At 37.9% G+C, this 16,300-nt stretch overlaps 1 protein-coding gene across 2 annotated transcripts in view; it reads left to right on the top strand.

Moving 5' to 3' along the window:
- LOC109032782 (neuronal acetylcholine receptor subunit alpha-9) overlaps positions 1 to 16,300 on the top strand; it is a gene marked incomplete at its 3' end in the record, with an annotated part of 237,131 nt that overhangs the window by 34,783 nt on the left and 186,048 nt on the right. For both annotated transcript variants that reach the window (XM_072306447.1, XM_072306446.1), the window contains 1 exon segment: positions 2,057 to 2,211. In XM_072306447.1, the coding sequence (XP_072162548.1) occupies positions 2,057 to 2,211 (155 nt within the window).

Genomic DNA, 16,300 nt, shown 5'->3' with positions numbered 1-16,300 from the left:
GTCAAATTTGACCTTTGGCCTATCATAACTCGGTCATAAATTAAGATATTGATTTGCGGTTTGCGCCAAAATTCTTAGTTTTTTATGCTCTTTCGAATGAGATATCATAAGACAGGGGTTGCTATTTGAAAAAAAAAGTTGGGGTTCGCAGCCCCTCCCCACGGGGGGGCTCGAAAAATTTTTTTGGGGGGGCTCCAAAAGTAGCTAACATTGATCGATGTACATCCCCAAAGTTTCGTTTCAAAATGTTAACTAGGTAAAATTTTAGAGGGGGTGGAAGGGACTTTTGGGACACCCTGTATAATGTTCGGTTGCTCATGACGTCCAAGATCTTGGACTCCATGCTCACTTTAACTAGGGATAATTTTTTCGAAAACTGAAGTGAGCATAGCGTCCAAAATTGTGGGACTCGGGTATTCTCTGACAATACACGAACATGGGGCTCAAAATTTTTCTAAAGAAAATTTTTTTGAAATAGAAAAAATGTGAAAAAATGAGAAAATATGTGTGTCCTATTTGAAAAATTGTGTTCTCGAAAAAAACTGTACATTGCTTAGGATAGGTTGTTAGGTCAGGTCAGGTTAGGTTAGGTTAGGTTAAGTTAGTTCAAGTTAGATTGGATAGGCGAAGTATACGACTTTCTATCATGATGAACTTTAAAACTAAGGGAGGTCTACTTGCTTTTGGACTCCGTGCTCCAGCAGAGAAGTAAGAAGTTAAGCGATGAGCATGGAGTCCAAGATCTTGGACGAGATGAGCAGGCAAGTATATTAAGGGTGAGCATGGAGTCCAATATCTTGGACATGATGCTACATAATCAGTACCATTAATAAAGAATTTGAAACACAAATTACATGATGAAATAAAAAATAATAAATAATAAATAAACAATTAATAGGTAATAAATTCTGGTACTATATTATGAGAATTCGTCAATAAACAAACATACTACGAACTCAGAGGCCTGCGATAGTTAAGAGATTGAATTTAGGGGCCCCTCTATGTCAAGCCTGGCTCGTCTGGTGGTAAAGTACTGGACCTCGGATTGCAACTCCATCTCTAGGCGTGGGTTCTAAAATCCCGATTAGGACGGCGCGGATTTTAAGGCAAGTCTCAACGCTACGATCCACCAGTTGGTAATAACATATGTACATTCGAGAAAGCGTTAGTACCAAATTCATCACCTAGAGTGCGCGCACTCTAGGTGCAATATTTATACAATATTCGATATCAGCATGATCTCAGTTTCACATCATGATGGGACCAATATGGCAATCATATTGATAACATCTAGTTTGGATGTGACCCATGTTGGTCCCATCATGGGAACATACTGATATCATTGTGATATCATATTGGTAACATGTTGATATCATTTATGATAACAGGTTCCATTCACCATGTTCCTACCATGTTGGGCCAGACCAACTTGTTACCAACATGTTCATTTTTAGCAGGGTCAGCAACGTCGGGCGTAGTTATAGTCTATTTCACGAAACCCGAGCCGTCCATTGTTACTGTAGGAACAATAGGCACCCATCACCCCTCCTTAATGAGCGCTAGTACCCGGACGGAAATTTTTTTCTCGCTGAAAAATTCACCTTTTGCCATGAAAATTTAGTTCCAGCGTGAACATATGATAAAAACGCACTACAATTTCATCCAATTATCTTAATTATGAGCTGACATCTGGTATTTCGTGGTGAATCGCGATTACACGCAAATGCCGTAAAACACCCTTGATGACTTTAAATGGTTAAAATAAAAATCCATTCACAAGGGCATTTTGACATGCTTATCCCGGGATACCCTTTCCGGACAGTTAGTAATGTTGTCACAATGTTGGTGCAACGTTGCTTTGCTGGGCGGAATATTCTGAGCAAACTTTGTCGATCCGTCCAATTTTAATCAGAGACGATTGTTGCATGGTGACCATCAGTCATTCTTTGGTCTACTTTGATCAGAATTGGTTCGGAATTTGAAGGTGTATCCAGACCTTATGCGCTTGATCATACCGATTTTGTACGAGTTAACCGACGGGTTTGTATAATTTCAGGACGAAAAAAATCAAATCCTGACGACGAATTGCTGGATAACACAAGTTTGGACGGACCATCACTTGCTGTGGAACATCAGTGATTTCGATGAAATCACAGTCCTACGGATACCTTATCATAAAGTTTGGCGACCTGATATAATATTATATAATAAGTAAGTAGCAGTGGCCACTATTTCAAAAAGAAGTAAATAGGTAGTAAGAACAGTGCATGCGAAAAACAAAATATATTTGCAATGGAATGTAACTTTCCCTCCATACTCATTGCCCCCCCCCCTCCCGCTCACTGCAAATCGATGGTGAAAGTGCCCCTGGTAAAAATGGGCTGTATGGCTTTAAGACTTTCACGGTACTTTCGCTTACTGCTAGCCATACAGGGTGTTCGAAAAGTCCCCTCCCCCCCCTCTAACTTTTGACCTAATTGAGGTAGAGACTTGAAACTTGGAGGGTGTTCCTAGATCAAAGGGAGCTACTTTTTGACCCCCCCAAAATTTTAGGGGGCCCCCCCTTGGGGGGGTTACGGACCCTAACTTTTTTTTTCAAATGGGAAGACCCCCTTTGTGGTACCTCGTTCGAAAGAGCATAAAAAAAGAAAATTTTTCGCGCAAACCCGAAGTTATTATCTCAAACCGTTTCAAAATGGCGGCCGGTCAAAGTTCAAAATGGCCGAAAATTGGCACCTCTGCTATTTGCACATGGATTTGCTTGAAACTCGGTATTAGGGGGTATTTTGGCACGAGAAAAACGAATTTGACGTTAGATTTTAAAAAAACCCTAATTTTTCAAAATGACCGCCGGTTTAGGCTCAAAGTGGCCGAAAATTTGACAAACTCGATTTCTTGCCAATGGATTCACCTGAAATTCGGTATCTGGGGTTATTTTGACCCGAGAAGAACGAATTCGACGTTAGATTTTTAAACAAACCCTAATTTTTCAAAATGGCCGCCGATTAAAGTTCAAAACGGTCAACAATTGGCAACCTCGACTTTTTGCCGATGGATTCGCCTGAAACTCGGTGTTTGGGGGTGTCTGGGTAGGAGGAAAACGATAAGCTGAGTTTCAAGCGAATCCATCGGCAAAAAGTCGAGGTTGCCAATTGTTGACCGTTTTGAACTTTAATCGGCGGCCATTTTGAAAAATTAGGGTTTGATTAAAAATCTAACGTCGAATTCGTTCTTCTCGGGTCAAAATACCCCCAGATACCGAATTTCAGGTGAATCCATTGGCAAGAAATCGAGTTTGTCAAATTTTCGGCCACTTTGAGCCTAAACCGGCGGCCATTTTGAAAAATTAGGGTTTTTTTTTAAAATCTAACGTCAAATTCGTTTTTCTCGTGCTAAAATACCCCCTGATACCGAGTTTCAAGCAAATCCATGTGCAAATAGAAGAGGTGCCAATTTTCGGCCATTTTGAACTTTGACCGGCCGCCATTTTGAAACGGTTTGAGATAATAACTTCGGGTTTGAGCGAAAAATTTTCTTTTTTTATGCTCTTTCGAACGAGGTACCACAAAGGGGGTCTTCCCATTTGAAAAAAAAAAGTTAGGTTCCGTAACCCCCCCCCCCCCAAGGGGGGGCCCCCAAAAATTTTGGAGGGGGGTCAAAAAGTAGCTCCCTGTGATCTAGGAACACCCTCCAAGTTTCAAATCTCTACCTCAATTAGGTCAAAAGTTAGAGGGGGGGAGGGGACTTTTCGAACACCCTGTATGATTTGATATAGCCGGCCATATGAATACATACGGCTGGCCATGTGAATTCATACGGCTGGCCATATGAATTCATACGGCTGGTCATATAAATCCTTATGGCTGGCTATAAGATCCTTCTGACAAGGTTCTAACACAGAAAATTCATAAATAATAACTCACATACCGGTTTGAATTACTCCTCAGGTGAGATGATGAAATAACTTGTCTTTGGCGAAAATTCAGAATTCTTCAACATATCCATGTTCCAAGGAGAGAGGTTCATGCACCACAGCACCATTGTTTCATTACAAATCGCACCACCACTTCTTTTGAGAAATGTTCACACAGAGATTGAATAGTTCATTTTAAGAATGAAGTGACGACAAAAATATCTTTATCACAGCACTTTCATAAAAAAGAAGAATTGAACACTTAGAAGGTTTACATAGAGGAGTCCACATACTTGATGTTGACTAAACCAATGTGAGATTCAATTATAAAAATGATTTGATTTTATGTGGATAATTGATGCTGAGAAATCGCCGTTAACCCCCTGTCCCGGGCTCTTTCAAATAATTGAAAAATTGCCACGATGCAGGAGACAGACGGACTGTGAGCCGAAGACAACATACTTCAAATTCAGATATGTGGTCAGGTGGTAAGACCAGTTACTGCAGATATCAACCCTCTGTCTGGAAAAATATGAAGAAAGGAAACAAGGCATCAAAATCAATCATTGATAAGTACTGTGGTAAAGGAACATGAATATATTTTTTTATCGTGCCCTCGCATTGACACTGCTATAAAGCTGGCATGAGAAGTGAATTTCTACACATTAGAATATTAAGAAGGCAGCAAAATAATTGTAATACACCTATTGATCAGCACATAATAATGATGCTTAAGGCTTAAAGACGGTTACACCGTTCCTAACGAGACGCAAATTCTGTTTAGAGTAAAAATGCAATTAATTTTAGCAGACAATAATAGGTGAAGACCAAATGTCTCCTATCGTTGGGTTTGTGAATTTTAGTGGTAACGATTAGATCCTAGAACCAGACCCACCTTAAACACAATATTAATGAACTAAATCCAACTCTTGTTGACCAATTTGCGTACCACTGCCAGTTGCGGCAGGAATAGTGACTTGGTTTTTCGAGATGTGATAAATACAGTGCACAGCAAAGATACTTATGATGGCTTGCACCTGCTGTGAAAAGCTTAACTTTCGTACAGCTTGAATTTAGAATATAATGCAATAAGTACATGTTTGAAGTAATTAAATACAATGTGAAACTGAATTCAACTGATTGTGAGGTTAGAAAGTATGTTATAGACCAGACTGAACATTTGGCCAAATGTAAATGAGTCTATCTATGCTTAGTTGCTTAGTGAAAATCCTGTTCAAAATCAGGTGATTGAAATGTCAATGCTAAGATAAATCATACATATTAACGGCCACATTTATTCGACGAGAGATACCAGGTTTGAGAGGGAACTGATACAGCCAAAAGAAATCACGCCTATAGCAGAATAGTAGAAGAGAACTCTAGACAATTACCTGTCGTGTGGCTTGACGATTAGCTCCGTGAGGAGAAAGTGTAGTCAGGGATCAATGATTTACAACAATTATTTGGCAATTTCGTGTAAAACTTTCGTGAAATGTCTTCAACAGGCGTTCAGAATCTGAACGAGACGTCTTGCTAAGAACAGAGGAGTAAAACTAAGACATAAGCATTCGTTAAAACTGCCTGGTGCTTAGAACTATTGGTACATAGAACTTATCATGCGCTGATCGATACGCCTTACTTCATTCTTTTTTCCTGTCTCTCCAACGTCAAGAAATTCACTTCTCCTACCCTCTTCATAGCAGTGTAGGTAAGTGCATTGGCACGATGATGAAATGTTCATGTTCCTTTCCAAGTGTATCATAGATTGATTTTGATGCCTTTCTCTCCTTTCTATCTTTTCCAGACTGAGAGCGCCAATATCTGCGACAAATGGTCTCAATACCCAGGCCCATCTGAATCTAAGAACGTGCACTTTCTACTTCTCACGGTCCGTCTGCCTCCTGTCTTGATTGCAATTTTTTAACTATCTGAAAAGCCCTTGACAGGGGGTTAACGGCAATTTCTCAGCATCAATTTTTCACATAATTCACAGAATCAAATTCGTAACTCACTCTCACATTAGTGTAGTTCACATGCTGTATTTGTTCGCCCTACTAAGTGAATCTCCAGGTGTTCATTTTTTCCCTTTCTTCTTCAGTGCTGTGACAGTGATACTAATAACTCCAAAAAACCCAAAAACTTGGGTAAAGAGACTCCGGGCAAGTCACCATCCTCTTGCCAAAAACCTCCAAAAGCTCTTCTTTGTTCCCCTCTTCAGTGGAAAAAGAAATTATCACACTACGACAGTTTCCATTTCTGTCATAGAGTACCCCAAGCGGACCAAAGAACGGAACTCTTAGTCGTTTACACATTTACCTATTTAACAAAATCTCCAGGAGGTCACAGACAGGCTGGCAGCCCCTCATCGGACCAAAACGCACACCGTACCATTTTTTTCCTTGTAGGTATGTGCCTCCAAAGTACATGAAATGACTCCTTGAGGGGCGGGCAAGTTTGATTGAAATTCACGTTGTCTTCTGAAAATGAGCTAAAATTTTTACCTTGAAGAAGAAGAAAATCGAGTTATCATTTTCTTCCATACATGGTAGGTATGCCTATGAGAGGCACCAGGAACGCCTTCCAAAATTATTGATGCAACCCGCACGACTCCGAAGTCAGCGGAAACTTTCTTGAAGCGTCTCCTAAGATTTTCCCTACACAATAATCCCCTTCAAAAATGAATGATGCAACAAGCGCGTCCTGTTTGACCACGAAAGCTCCTCAGATGAGAAGTCTTTTGGTCTGGTCAGAAAAATATTCGAACTTTATTTTTCATCTTCTCTTCTCATTTCCCGCATTGACGGAGGCGAAATTTTTTGGAAAGCATGACGCGCCCGGCCCAATGCTCTCACTGAGGATCAACCTGTAGATAGACTGCTAAAAATATTTAGGAAACAGATGTTCGGGCTCACTGAGAATGAGGCCAATTTCCGAACTGATAGTACGGGATCAGAATGGAAAAAGTCAATTATGACTACGAGGAGGCTTTGTACATTTCCAAATAAACAGTACCGTCTTTGTTGTACAAGTATTCCTGAACGATCATTCATAATGGAAGGTCATATTCTATTCGCACTTTTTTTTTACGCATTGGGCCGGGCGCGTCATGCTTTCCAAAAAATTTCGCCTCCGTCAATGCGGGAAATGAGAAGAGAAGATGAAAAATAAAGTTCGAATATTTTTCTGACCAGACCAAAAGACTTCTCATCTGAGGAGCTTTCGTGGTCAAACAGGACGCGCTTGTTGCATCATTCATTTTTGAAGGGGATTATTGTGTAGGGAAAATCTTAGGAGACGCTTCAAGAAAGTTTCCGCTGACTTCGGAGTCGTGCGGGTTGCATCAATAATTTTGGAAGGCGTTCCTGGTGCCTCTCATAGGCATACCTACCATGTATGGAAGAAAATGATAACTCGATTTTCTTCTTCTTCAAGGTAAAAATTTTAGCTCATTTTCAGAAGACAACGTGAATTTCAATCAAACTTGCCCGCCCCTCAAGGAGTCATTTCATGTACTTTGGAGGCACATACCTACAAGGAAAAAAATGGTACGGTGTGCGTTTTGGTCCGATGAGGGGCTGCCAGCCTGTCTGTGACCTCCTGGAGATTTTGTTAAATAGGTAAATGTGTAAACGACTAAGAGTTCCGTTCTTTGGTCCGCTTGGGGTACTCTATGACAGAAATGGAAACTGTCGTAGTGTGATAATTTCTTTTTCCACTGAAGAGGGGAACAAAGAAGAGCTTTTGGAGGTTTTTGGCAAGAGGATGGTGACTTGCCCGGAGTCTCTTTACCCAAGTTTTTGGGTTTTTTGGAGTTTATATCATCTCATTTTTGCAAGAAAACTGTTATTTTACCAAATGAAGTCCCGCACTTGTGAAGGAATTGGATTACATTTTACAATAAGGAACCATTACCTCTGGCTCTCCCATAGAAGCACATATCTGCATAGGGAAACCAATAGCATGTATTCTGTTTCTAAAATGGACCAGAAATAGTGGCTCCTAATTGCAAAATGTAATCCATTTAATGCTTATAGCTATGAAGTGGATATCTCCTTGCTGTGTAGCAAAGTTTCTCGGATCCGTCTTATTTTTTTACACCCTTGACTGTCATTTTTAATTAATCAGTTCAAAGCTATTTCGACGATTAATCATTAATTGTTAGATCGAAGAAGAAATTTTCTTCGGAAAGCTATGGCTGAATTGACTTTACAACTGAACTTGTGAGAGCATCAACTGAGGCAAATTTTGCAGAAAGTTATACATGGTAAGTGATAATTATTTCAACGCTCTCTTAGTTTTAAAAAGAGATGAGTTTTAAAAATCAAAATCTACACAACTGTAGATATCCCTGAAAAGAAATACAATTGTAGAATCCCAAGAAAAGAAAAAGAAGAAAGAAAAGAAATACGAAGAAATTCAATGATAAATTGCAACAACGGTAGGTACTTATTTCAAATTAATTGCTCTAAAAATTGTTCCTTCAATGAGTAAATAGGCAACATTCTCAACACTACAATGCAATAGAAATAATTTTACCATGGAATTGAAATTCAAAGAAATGTGTGCAGCTGCTTGAGTAATAGAAGTTTGGAAATCAGGGCATTCAACAGCTTCCCAGACCTCATTAGTGTTACAATCTAAAAATTGTAAGGATTAAAAGTGTCAAGCTCTCAAAATTTTTGTTCTCTGATTATCAAGAAGCCCTGCTAAAAATGTTCAGTGTCATTTTTATTTTTGTTTGTGAAAGGAAATTATTTTAAGATTTTTTGGCATTTTTGGTGTCCTCTGAGACTCTGAAAATTTTTGTACTTTATTTTTCATCAAATAATGAACATTTTCATTGTAATTTTTGTCTATATTTAGGAGAGTACATTATTCGATGATTATCTTCAGTATGTATTAGATCTTTCCCCCAGCGACAAGGTTTACTGAAATTTTATGAGATCTATATAGTTCTCATAGGTACTGACCTGCATCATGGTCATAGTATCATCTTTGAGGAGTAAATGAAAACAAATTATTTTCTCTTGGTTCCTCAATTCAGGGCTCTGATGAATAAACCCTGTTTGACAACAATGTTAGTGGGTAAAATTGCTCCCTCCAAAATCCTTTAAGCGGTATCAATTTAGTGGTAAAGTTATCAACGACCCTCATTGAATCTCATCTGGTTCACTGAATTTCTGAGGGATAGACAGGGTGACAGGTTCTGTAAAAGTTAGGAAATTAAGCCCTCCTCACTGTGAAAATATGTCAGGTAGTTTTGCTGCGGAGCATTGAAATTCCTTCTCCCAGTAAAAAAATTGGACTTTTCAGTTTAAAGAGACTAAACACTTAAAATTAAGTCAAGTAAAAACTTGAAATTTTTGTGAAAAGAATTTTTATCTGAGACACCTAATGTCAAAAGAGGACATTCCAAAATCAGGGAAAAGTTAGTGACCACTACGCTTAAAATCCCAGAAAAGAATTTTCTGCGCATCGAAGTCATTAATTACACAATTTTCAGAAATTATGTTGAATTATTTATCAGCAGAGAAATGAAAAGACTGAAAGTCTTTGAGGATGAACTTTGTGGATTGCGGTAAGTAGTTTCCCAGTTTGGCCATGGTATTGATATATTCGTTTCGTCATTAATCATTATCAATAAAAATATCCCTATCTACCGTAAATGTTGGAAAACCAGTGTGCATGTAATCTGGTAATCCTTAATTAATCAACTGTAGATTTCTTACCTGCTAAACTGCCTGATGAGTTGAAAAATATGTTCACTTAGAGACAGATTCTTATGTCCTGGTTCATGCTTTCGTAAGTTGAGTTGCACTGTCAATTCCGTCGCATAGCTTTCAGCAGAAAATTTCTTCCTTGATATGACGTTTGATGATTCATCGTTGAGATAGCTTTGAACTGATTGATGATGAATGGAACTAAAAGTGCCATTAATCGATGAATCAGAGATCAAAGTAAGATGTGAAGCTATAAGAGCAGGGAACGTAACGGACAAAAGTGAACGTCTGTTCTACGTGTCTAAACTGAGACTTATCTGAGAAATTTAGCGACACCACACAGAGGTTTTCACTTCGTAAGAAAGCTTAAAATTATTTATCACTGGAGGAGTTTCTTTAGTAAATTAGCATGCTTAAAGGTACATCCTGACGTGAGAGAAAAACAATGGTATTGGTACCTGAGCGTAAGTATGTATGTCCTTGAGTGTTAACGTAGAAAGACTCTTAATAAACATTAAACAAGGAAACAAAACTGGACGAAGGTACTGTAATACCTAATTTACTTTAAAACTGCTAAAAGAAGAACCAAAAGACAAACCTCACTTATCTTAAATGTATAAACACTTGGTATCGCTCAGAGCTCAGAAAAACCTTGAGCGAAATGGACTCATATCCGTAGAACTTGAGGAGTAAAAAGGCTGTAATGCCAGAAAAATGTGAGCTTCACGCTCTTAAATGGATTCAGGGTCTCATAATTTTAGTGAAGCGACTTTAAATCACTTGATTTGAACCAAAAATGAAAAGAGAACAATGAGAGAGTAGAATGGTGAGGTTTTGAGTTCTAAGATTGGATATTCAGAATTCACTTCACGATGAGGCGATAAACTTCTGCTCCAGGTTGTAAAATACGATGATAATGCTTGTCACAAACATTGTTGAAGTCGTAAATGGATTGAAATGATTGAAAGCAAATGATTCCGTATTGTATCGATCGTTTTTGTTGCTCTGTGAAACAGGAACTAACCTAACATTCGTGGTTTGTTTTGTTGTTCCGCTGGTGAGATGCTGACTGCAGAGAGCACTAACATTGTCACTCTACCGTGTGTATGTGTTAGTAAATTCGGGTTTTACGATTTTTGGGACATAATCAAAGCTACAGCCTAAACGGTAAAAGTAAACCCCTACTCATATATAATTTTTAGAATCCTCATAACTTCAGGATGTTCCCTCGAAATAACCATAATTTCATTCCAGAATAGTGTAAGCGAGAAATTCAATGATAAACGTCAGCAGGTCGGGTCGCCCATTGCACCCGAAAAGCAGTTTAGACGCAATATTTTTCTTAGGATGCCTTGGTTATTAATGAAACTTAAACGCGCACTACACGGGAACATGACAATTCTTTTGATATAACATTATATAGGGCTCCGATGTCTCGTATTCTCCATAGCTTTGACAGAGCGTGAAAATGGTCAAAGTGGATACTTTTTGCTATTTTAGGCACATATGCGTAATTATCTCGTTTAATAAATCATCAACCTCCTTGAAACTCAACAGTTCGTTAGACGGGACCGAGACGCATCTTAAGACACCAAAATTTCTGAAATCCGTCGCTTCGTTGCTTTGAAAAGTTTACTGAACCGCAACTAAAAACCCAAATAAGCCAAGTTCGTGTAACTATGGTGTCGTTGCCTCGACCGGGCTGTGCTGTGCTGTGCTGTGTTGCCAATTGTTGGAGGATAGGTTACTTGCCCGGTGGTGGCTACCGCCACTCATGAAAAATTTATCTATCTCTAAAAATGAACTATTCAATCTTGGTGTGAGTGTTTCTCTCAAGTAAGTGGTGGTGCAATATCTAATTAAACAGTGATGGCTACATACTGCGTGAACATTTCTCCTGGATGATTTTCATTGAGAACAATAAAATTCTTGCTAAGAATCAGCTATTTTGTCTTCTCTTTGAATGGCGTAACTACAGAAAAAACTCTTCATCGTCCAATGGAGCTTTGAGTTTACCCATGCATCAAGCTGTTTCCATTCTCTCTTGGATGATTTGTAAATATTCCTGTGATTTTGATAGGCAGAGGGTGAGGTGGCAGGGGTTAAAAATTTAAAAAAAAGAAAAAAAAAATCAGCATATTTTACAGGCGATTCTTACCCCCAAAACAGCACATAGGTATTATCAATCTCTTGAATAAAAATTTGTAGCAGCCTCAAAAAAGAGTTAAATTTGTTGTTCAGTTTGATCCTTTAAGATGAAAAAATTGAACCAGAGGAAAAACAGTGATGAACAGCTAGCAAAACAACTAGTAAAACAACAACTAGTAAAATTTCTAAGTGCCTTCATGAAACTTTACTAGATTCATCTCAAAACGATACTGAAAAGAGATTAGGAACTGTACGAGGTCTCTCCGGAAAATATCGATAATTTTTTATCATTTCAGATTTTAATGCAGATAATGGCCTGGACTTTATCCTCCTCTATATTACAATTACACAACAGAACTTCGAAAGCTTTCGCGAGCGGACATTAGAAAAATAGGTAACTGATCGAAATATGCGTGTCAAGTGCCATGCTCGCGTTTCCTTCTATTTTTTCGTAAAATGACCGAGGGTGAAGATTCATTAAATTTTACTTCAAATGAGTCTACGGATACGACCCTGAGACAAAAACACAGTCCTCAAAATGGATTGCACCCTGGACATCATGAATATATTCCTCGCGGTACAACGATTATAGAAGAAACTGACCAGGGAAACTTTACAACGTTTGTGGGCCGCTCTATCAGGTGAATACGTCCTGAATAATTGCGGGCAAGCGGTGACTGGATGTTTCATCATGATAATGCTCCGGCCACAGTTTTAGCGAAACACAGCATCCTACATACCGCATCCTCCTAAAGTCCAGATTTAGCTCCCTGCGACTTTTGTCTGTTTCCTTAGCTTACGTTTCCGATGAAAAGGATCCGTTTCAACTCGATAGAGGAGATCAAAGAAAAAACTTAGAGAGCGCTGAAGGATATTGAATTTTGACGAGACCACTTGAATTTTTAACGAGTCCACTTGAATTTTGACTTGCTAATTTCTAATTTTGCTAATTTTGAAGATCCGGCCCTGGTCTTAAATTCTTGAATTTTGTGGTGGACAACGGTTTGGTCAGTAAATCGGCTAGCTGATCACCTGTTGGAACATATTTCACATTTATTAGCCCTTTTTCTACCTGTTCTCTAGAAAAATGATACTTTACATGCATGTGTTTTGATCTTTTGTGGCTACTTGGATTCTTTGCAATACCTACTTATGCAACCGGTGTTGTCTTCATAAATTAAAATGGGAGTTATTGCAGTCATATTAATACTATTCAGAAACGATTTCAACCATAGAGCTTCCCTGACAGCTTCAAAAAGCGCCATATACCTACTCTGATTCAGTGGATGAGGCAGTCATACACTGAAAAAAATGTTTCCTAAATACAAGGCGAAGCCGTCTTAGACCAAGTAAACTGGATACTTAAAAAGTATCGACAAGAAACGGAGGTTTGAACAAAGACAACGGAGTTACCGTGGATCAAGAAATAGCGTTTTCTCAATCCAACGCTCCACGTCCCCTTAAAAGAAGAAAGCGTTTACTTAAAAAAAAGGAAACATTCCATGCCGTGAAAATATTTCCTAAATTTAAGAAATTATCGTTGGTTTGAAGTGAGTATCCGTCGTATTGATCTAGGTAAACTGTTTACTTAGAAATAGGAAACAGTTGCGTAACTCCCACGTGCATTTACTGGCTTCAAGTTAATGGTTTGTTTAAAATTAGTAAACGGCGTGTTGGACGGGAATGCGCGTTTATTGTATTGAAACCAACTGTTGTCTTAGAATTAGTAAACGGGGACACCCGGCATGAATGGATGTTGCCTAACTCCCAGGCGTGCTTACTTATTTCTAGCCAATTGTTGTTTTAAATTTAGTAAATAGTCACTGCAGGTATGCACACTGCACCCATATCATATGTATTATTATTGATCAATAATAGCAAAAAATGGTTTAATTTATCGAATTTTTGATGAAAAAAATTTTCAATTGTATATCTGCAAGTATCGAAGACTCGACATGGCAAGTACCGACTTGCAAATTTTGGCCTACCTATCGGGATTTGAACCTGGGACCTACAGTTTACGAACCTAACACCCTACCTACTTAGCCATCGCGGCTTATGTCTACGTCGGCCGAATTTACACTATATAAGTCATTGACTTAGGCTCTCACCATTAGTGTGATAGTGAATATGCGTGAGACCTGATGGGTTAAGATTTTTTGAACCCGAAAAGATGAATTTGGAGCAAAAAAGAAATACGCGTGTTACTGTTGTCACTTTTTTTACGTTTATTTTTGTTTCTTTCCCATCTTATATTAATTTTTAATCTCTTTAAAAAGAATTTAAAGCAATGCGCCTTTTTTAAAATTTTCTCTCTTCATTTTTTCTTGAAGAATCGCAGCTGACTTTAAAAAAATAAGAATAAAGAATGAAACTCTTCGAAAATGTTTGTAACACAATAACTTTTTATTTTTGATGACTGAGATTGTTACATTTTTTAAATATTACTATAGTTCTATTCAATTCGATTATAATATTCAAGACTATTCTGGACCATTTATTAGACTTTTCTATTTCAATTAGAATATTAATAGTTCTATTCAATAGTTCTAATTAATTCACATCGGGCGGAAAAGGAAGAATGTGAGCACTATAAAAGAAACATTAATAGTTCTAATTCCTTACTTTAAAAAATAAGATTTGAAAAATAAGCTTTGAGATTTTCTGGATTAAGGCATCTTTTTCCGTGGACAGTCACAATTTATTCATAAAAAAGTTCAATATCTTCGATTACTCTTATATTTTACTCAGTTTACATAATCACACGCGTGACGTTCTAATATTTTATTGTATAGCTGCACTTCATTTTCGTTACACTCTCTAAAGTTGATAGGAAGGTGGTAAAGAAGTGCTGGATCCACCCTATTTTGCAGGGAAACAAGGTAAAAAGGGTCAAATGCTTCAATTACGGTAACAAATGTTGAGCTCTTATGAGTATCCGTACAAGACTGTGGAGGGAGGGGGGGCGGAAAGATCGGTCCCGACAGGCCCTTCGACCCAAAATTTCCCCGGACACAAATGAATCAAAGTTTTAAATATCAACAATTTTGCACTCGCAAATTCCTTTCGAAAATACAGAAAAAACTGTACCTACTTTGTTTTCGATCCACTCCATCGTTGCGTTCATAAATCAAAAGGACCCGGAAAATCGATATTGAACAGTGTAAACACTACGTAGCAGCAGAGTTATTCGAGTATCTTCATCTGTCAACTTGGTGGGTGACATGCTGAAAAGTATGATTCTCTCCACATTTTTTAATTTCTTCCTCGGCCCTTAGCATAAGCATGCATTTTATTTGACCCTTTTTAATTCTATCTGCGAGGGATCTTTCATTCATCAGGACAGGAAAAGTAAGGAAGAACAAGCAGTGAACTCCAACACAATGTGTTGATAAGGCGCGTCATTAACTCGCACATATCAACCCCTTTAGTTTTCATTTACAGAGATTTTACGAATTTAAGTTTTTTGATCTCTGCTAAATCTTATCAGATTCTTGAAGAAAAGTGCTGCGGAATAATTTAAGCGAAGAAAGGAAAAATCTGTTGAACTCCTAGAAGATAAAGTCGATTTAAAGGTATTTTGAGGCTAAAATACCCAAATCACCGGTAGTATAAATCCCATTATATTATTGAAAAGAAATTGACTCGATATAAATGCAATTGCTTTAAATATGTCTTGATTTTGTTACTTTAAACGTCTTTCCATGGAAAGAAGTTCAACCATGTCTGTGCTTTATTCATTCCTGAATTGAAAGTAAGAAATTTACATCCCGAAAATCTTCCGATTTGCCGTAAAATATCGCAGAAACTTGATGTACCAGGTCGATGTACCCACTCGTTGAATTTACGAATCAATTTCGTGAATGCACATATGTAAAAATTAATATGCTATAGTTATTTTGGGTGCCTTTATTTTTCAAGAAACAATTCAAGTAATTTCAATCCCGAAGAACCATCAATTTTCCGTATAAAATCGAAAAATCAAAATATGTCCACTCCCTGACGTAAAAATTAGATTCTACGTGTGAAAATGCTTATGCATCGATATGCTGAACAGAATCCATGTCTATCTCAAAATTTTTCTCAGAGGTTTGTGTTATTATCAGCTTCCCTTTAAACCCCGGTTCGATGGCCGAATCGGCTGCCCAAAAAGCAAGCCATTTTTGAAGGGTTCTATGAGAAATTCGTGATATTATCGGCTCTCAGGAAATCACCTCATGGCTAAAACTGGTGGTATAAATGTTTGAGTGCTTAAAATAATCGTATTCAAGAAACGAAGGCATTAAACTATGGAGCAAATTTCTTTTTAATAAAATAACGGGATTTACTACAAGTAATTTAGCTATTATAGCCCCAGAAAACTTTTAAAGCGCCTCTACGTTCCCGAATCTCGACGGATTTTTTTTTTTTGGCTTAAACGACTCAAGAGACACTGTAGTTAAAAATCTAGAAAATTTTCGATTTGGATTTATAAAACATTTTAACTCGTTGAGGCACACTGTGTATTGTATGGAGTACT

The sequence above is a fragment of the Bemisia tabaci genome, chromosome 1 (assembly GCF_918797505.1).
Source record: "Bemisia tabaci chromosome 1, PGI_BMITA_v3".
NCBI lineage: Eukaryota > Metazoa > Arthropoda > Insecta > Hemiptera > Aleyrodidae > Bemisia > Bemisia tabaci.
The sequence above is the reverse complement of the archived record's forward strand: the minus strand, read 5'-3'. Positions and strand labels throughout refer to the sequence as shown.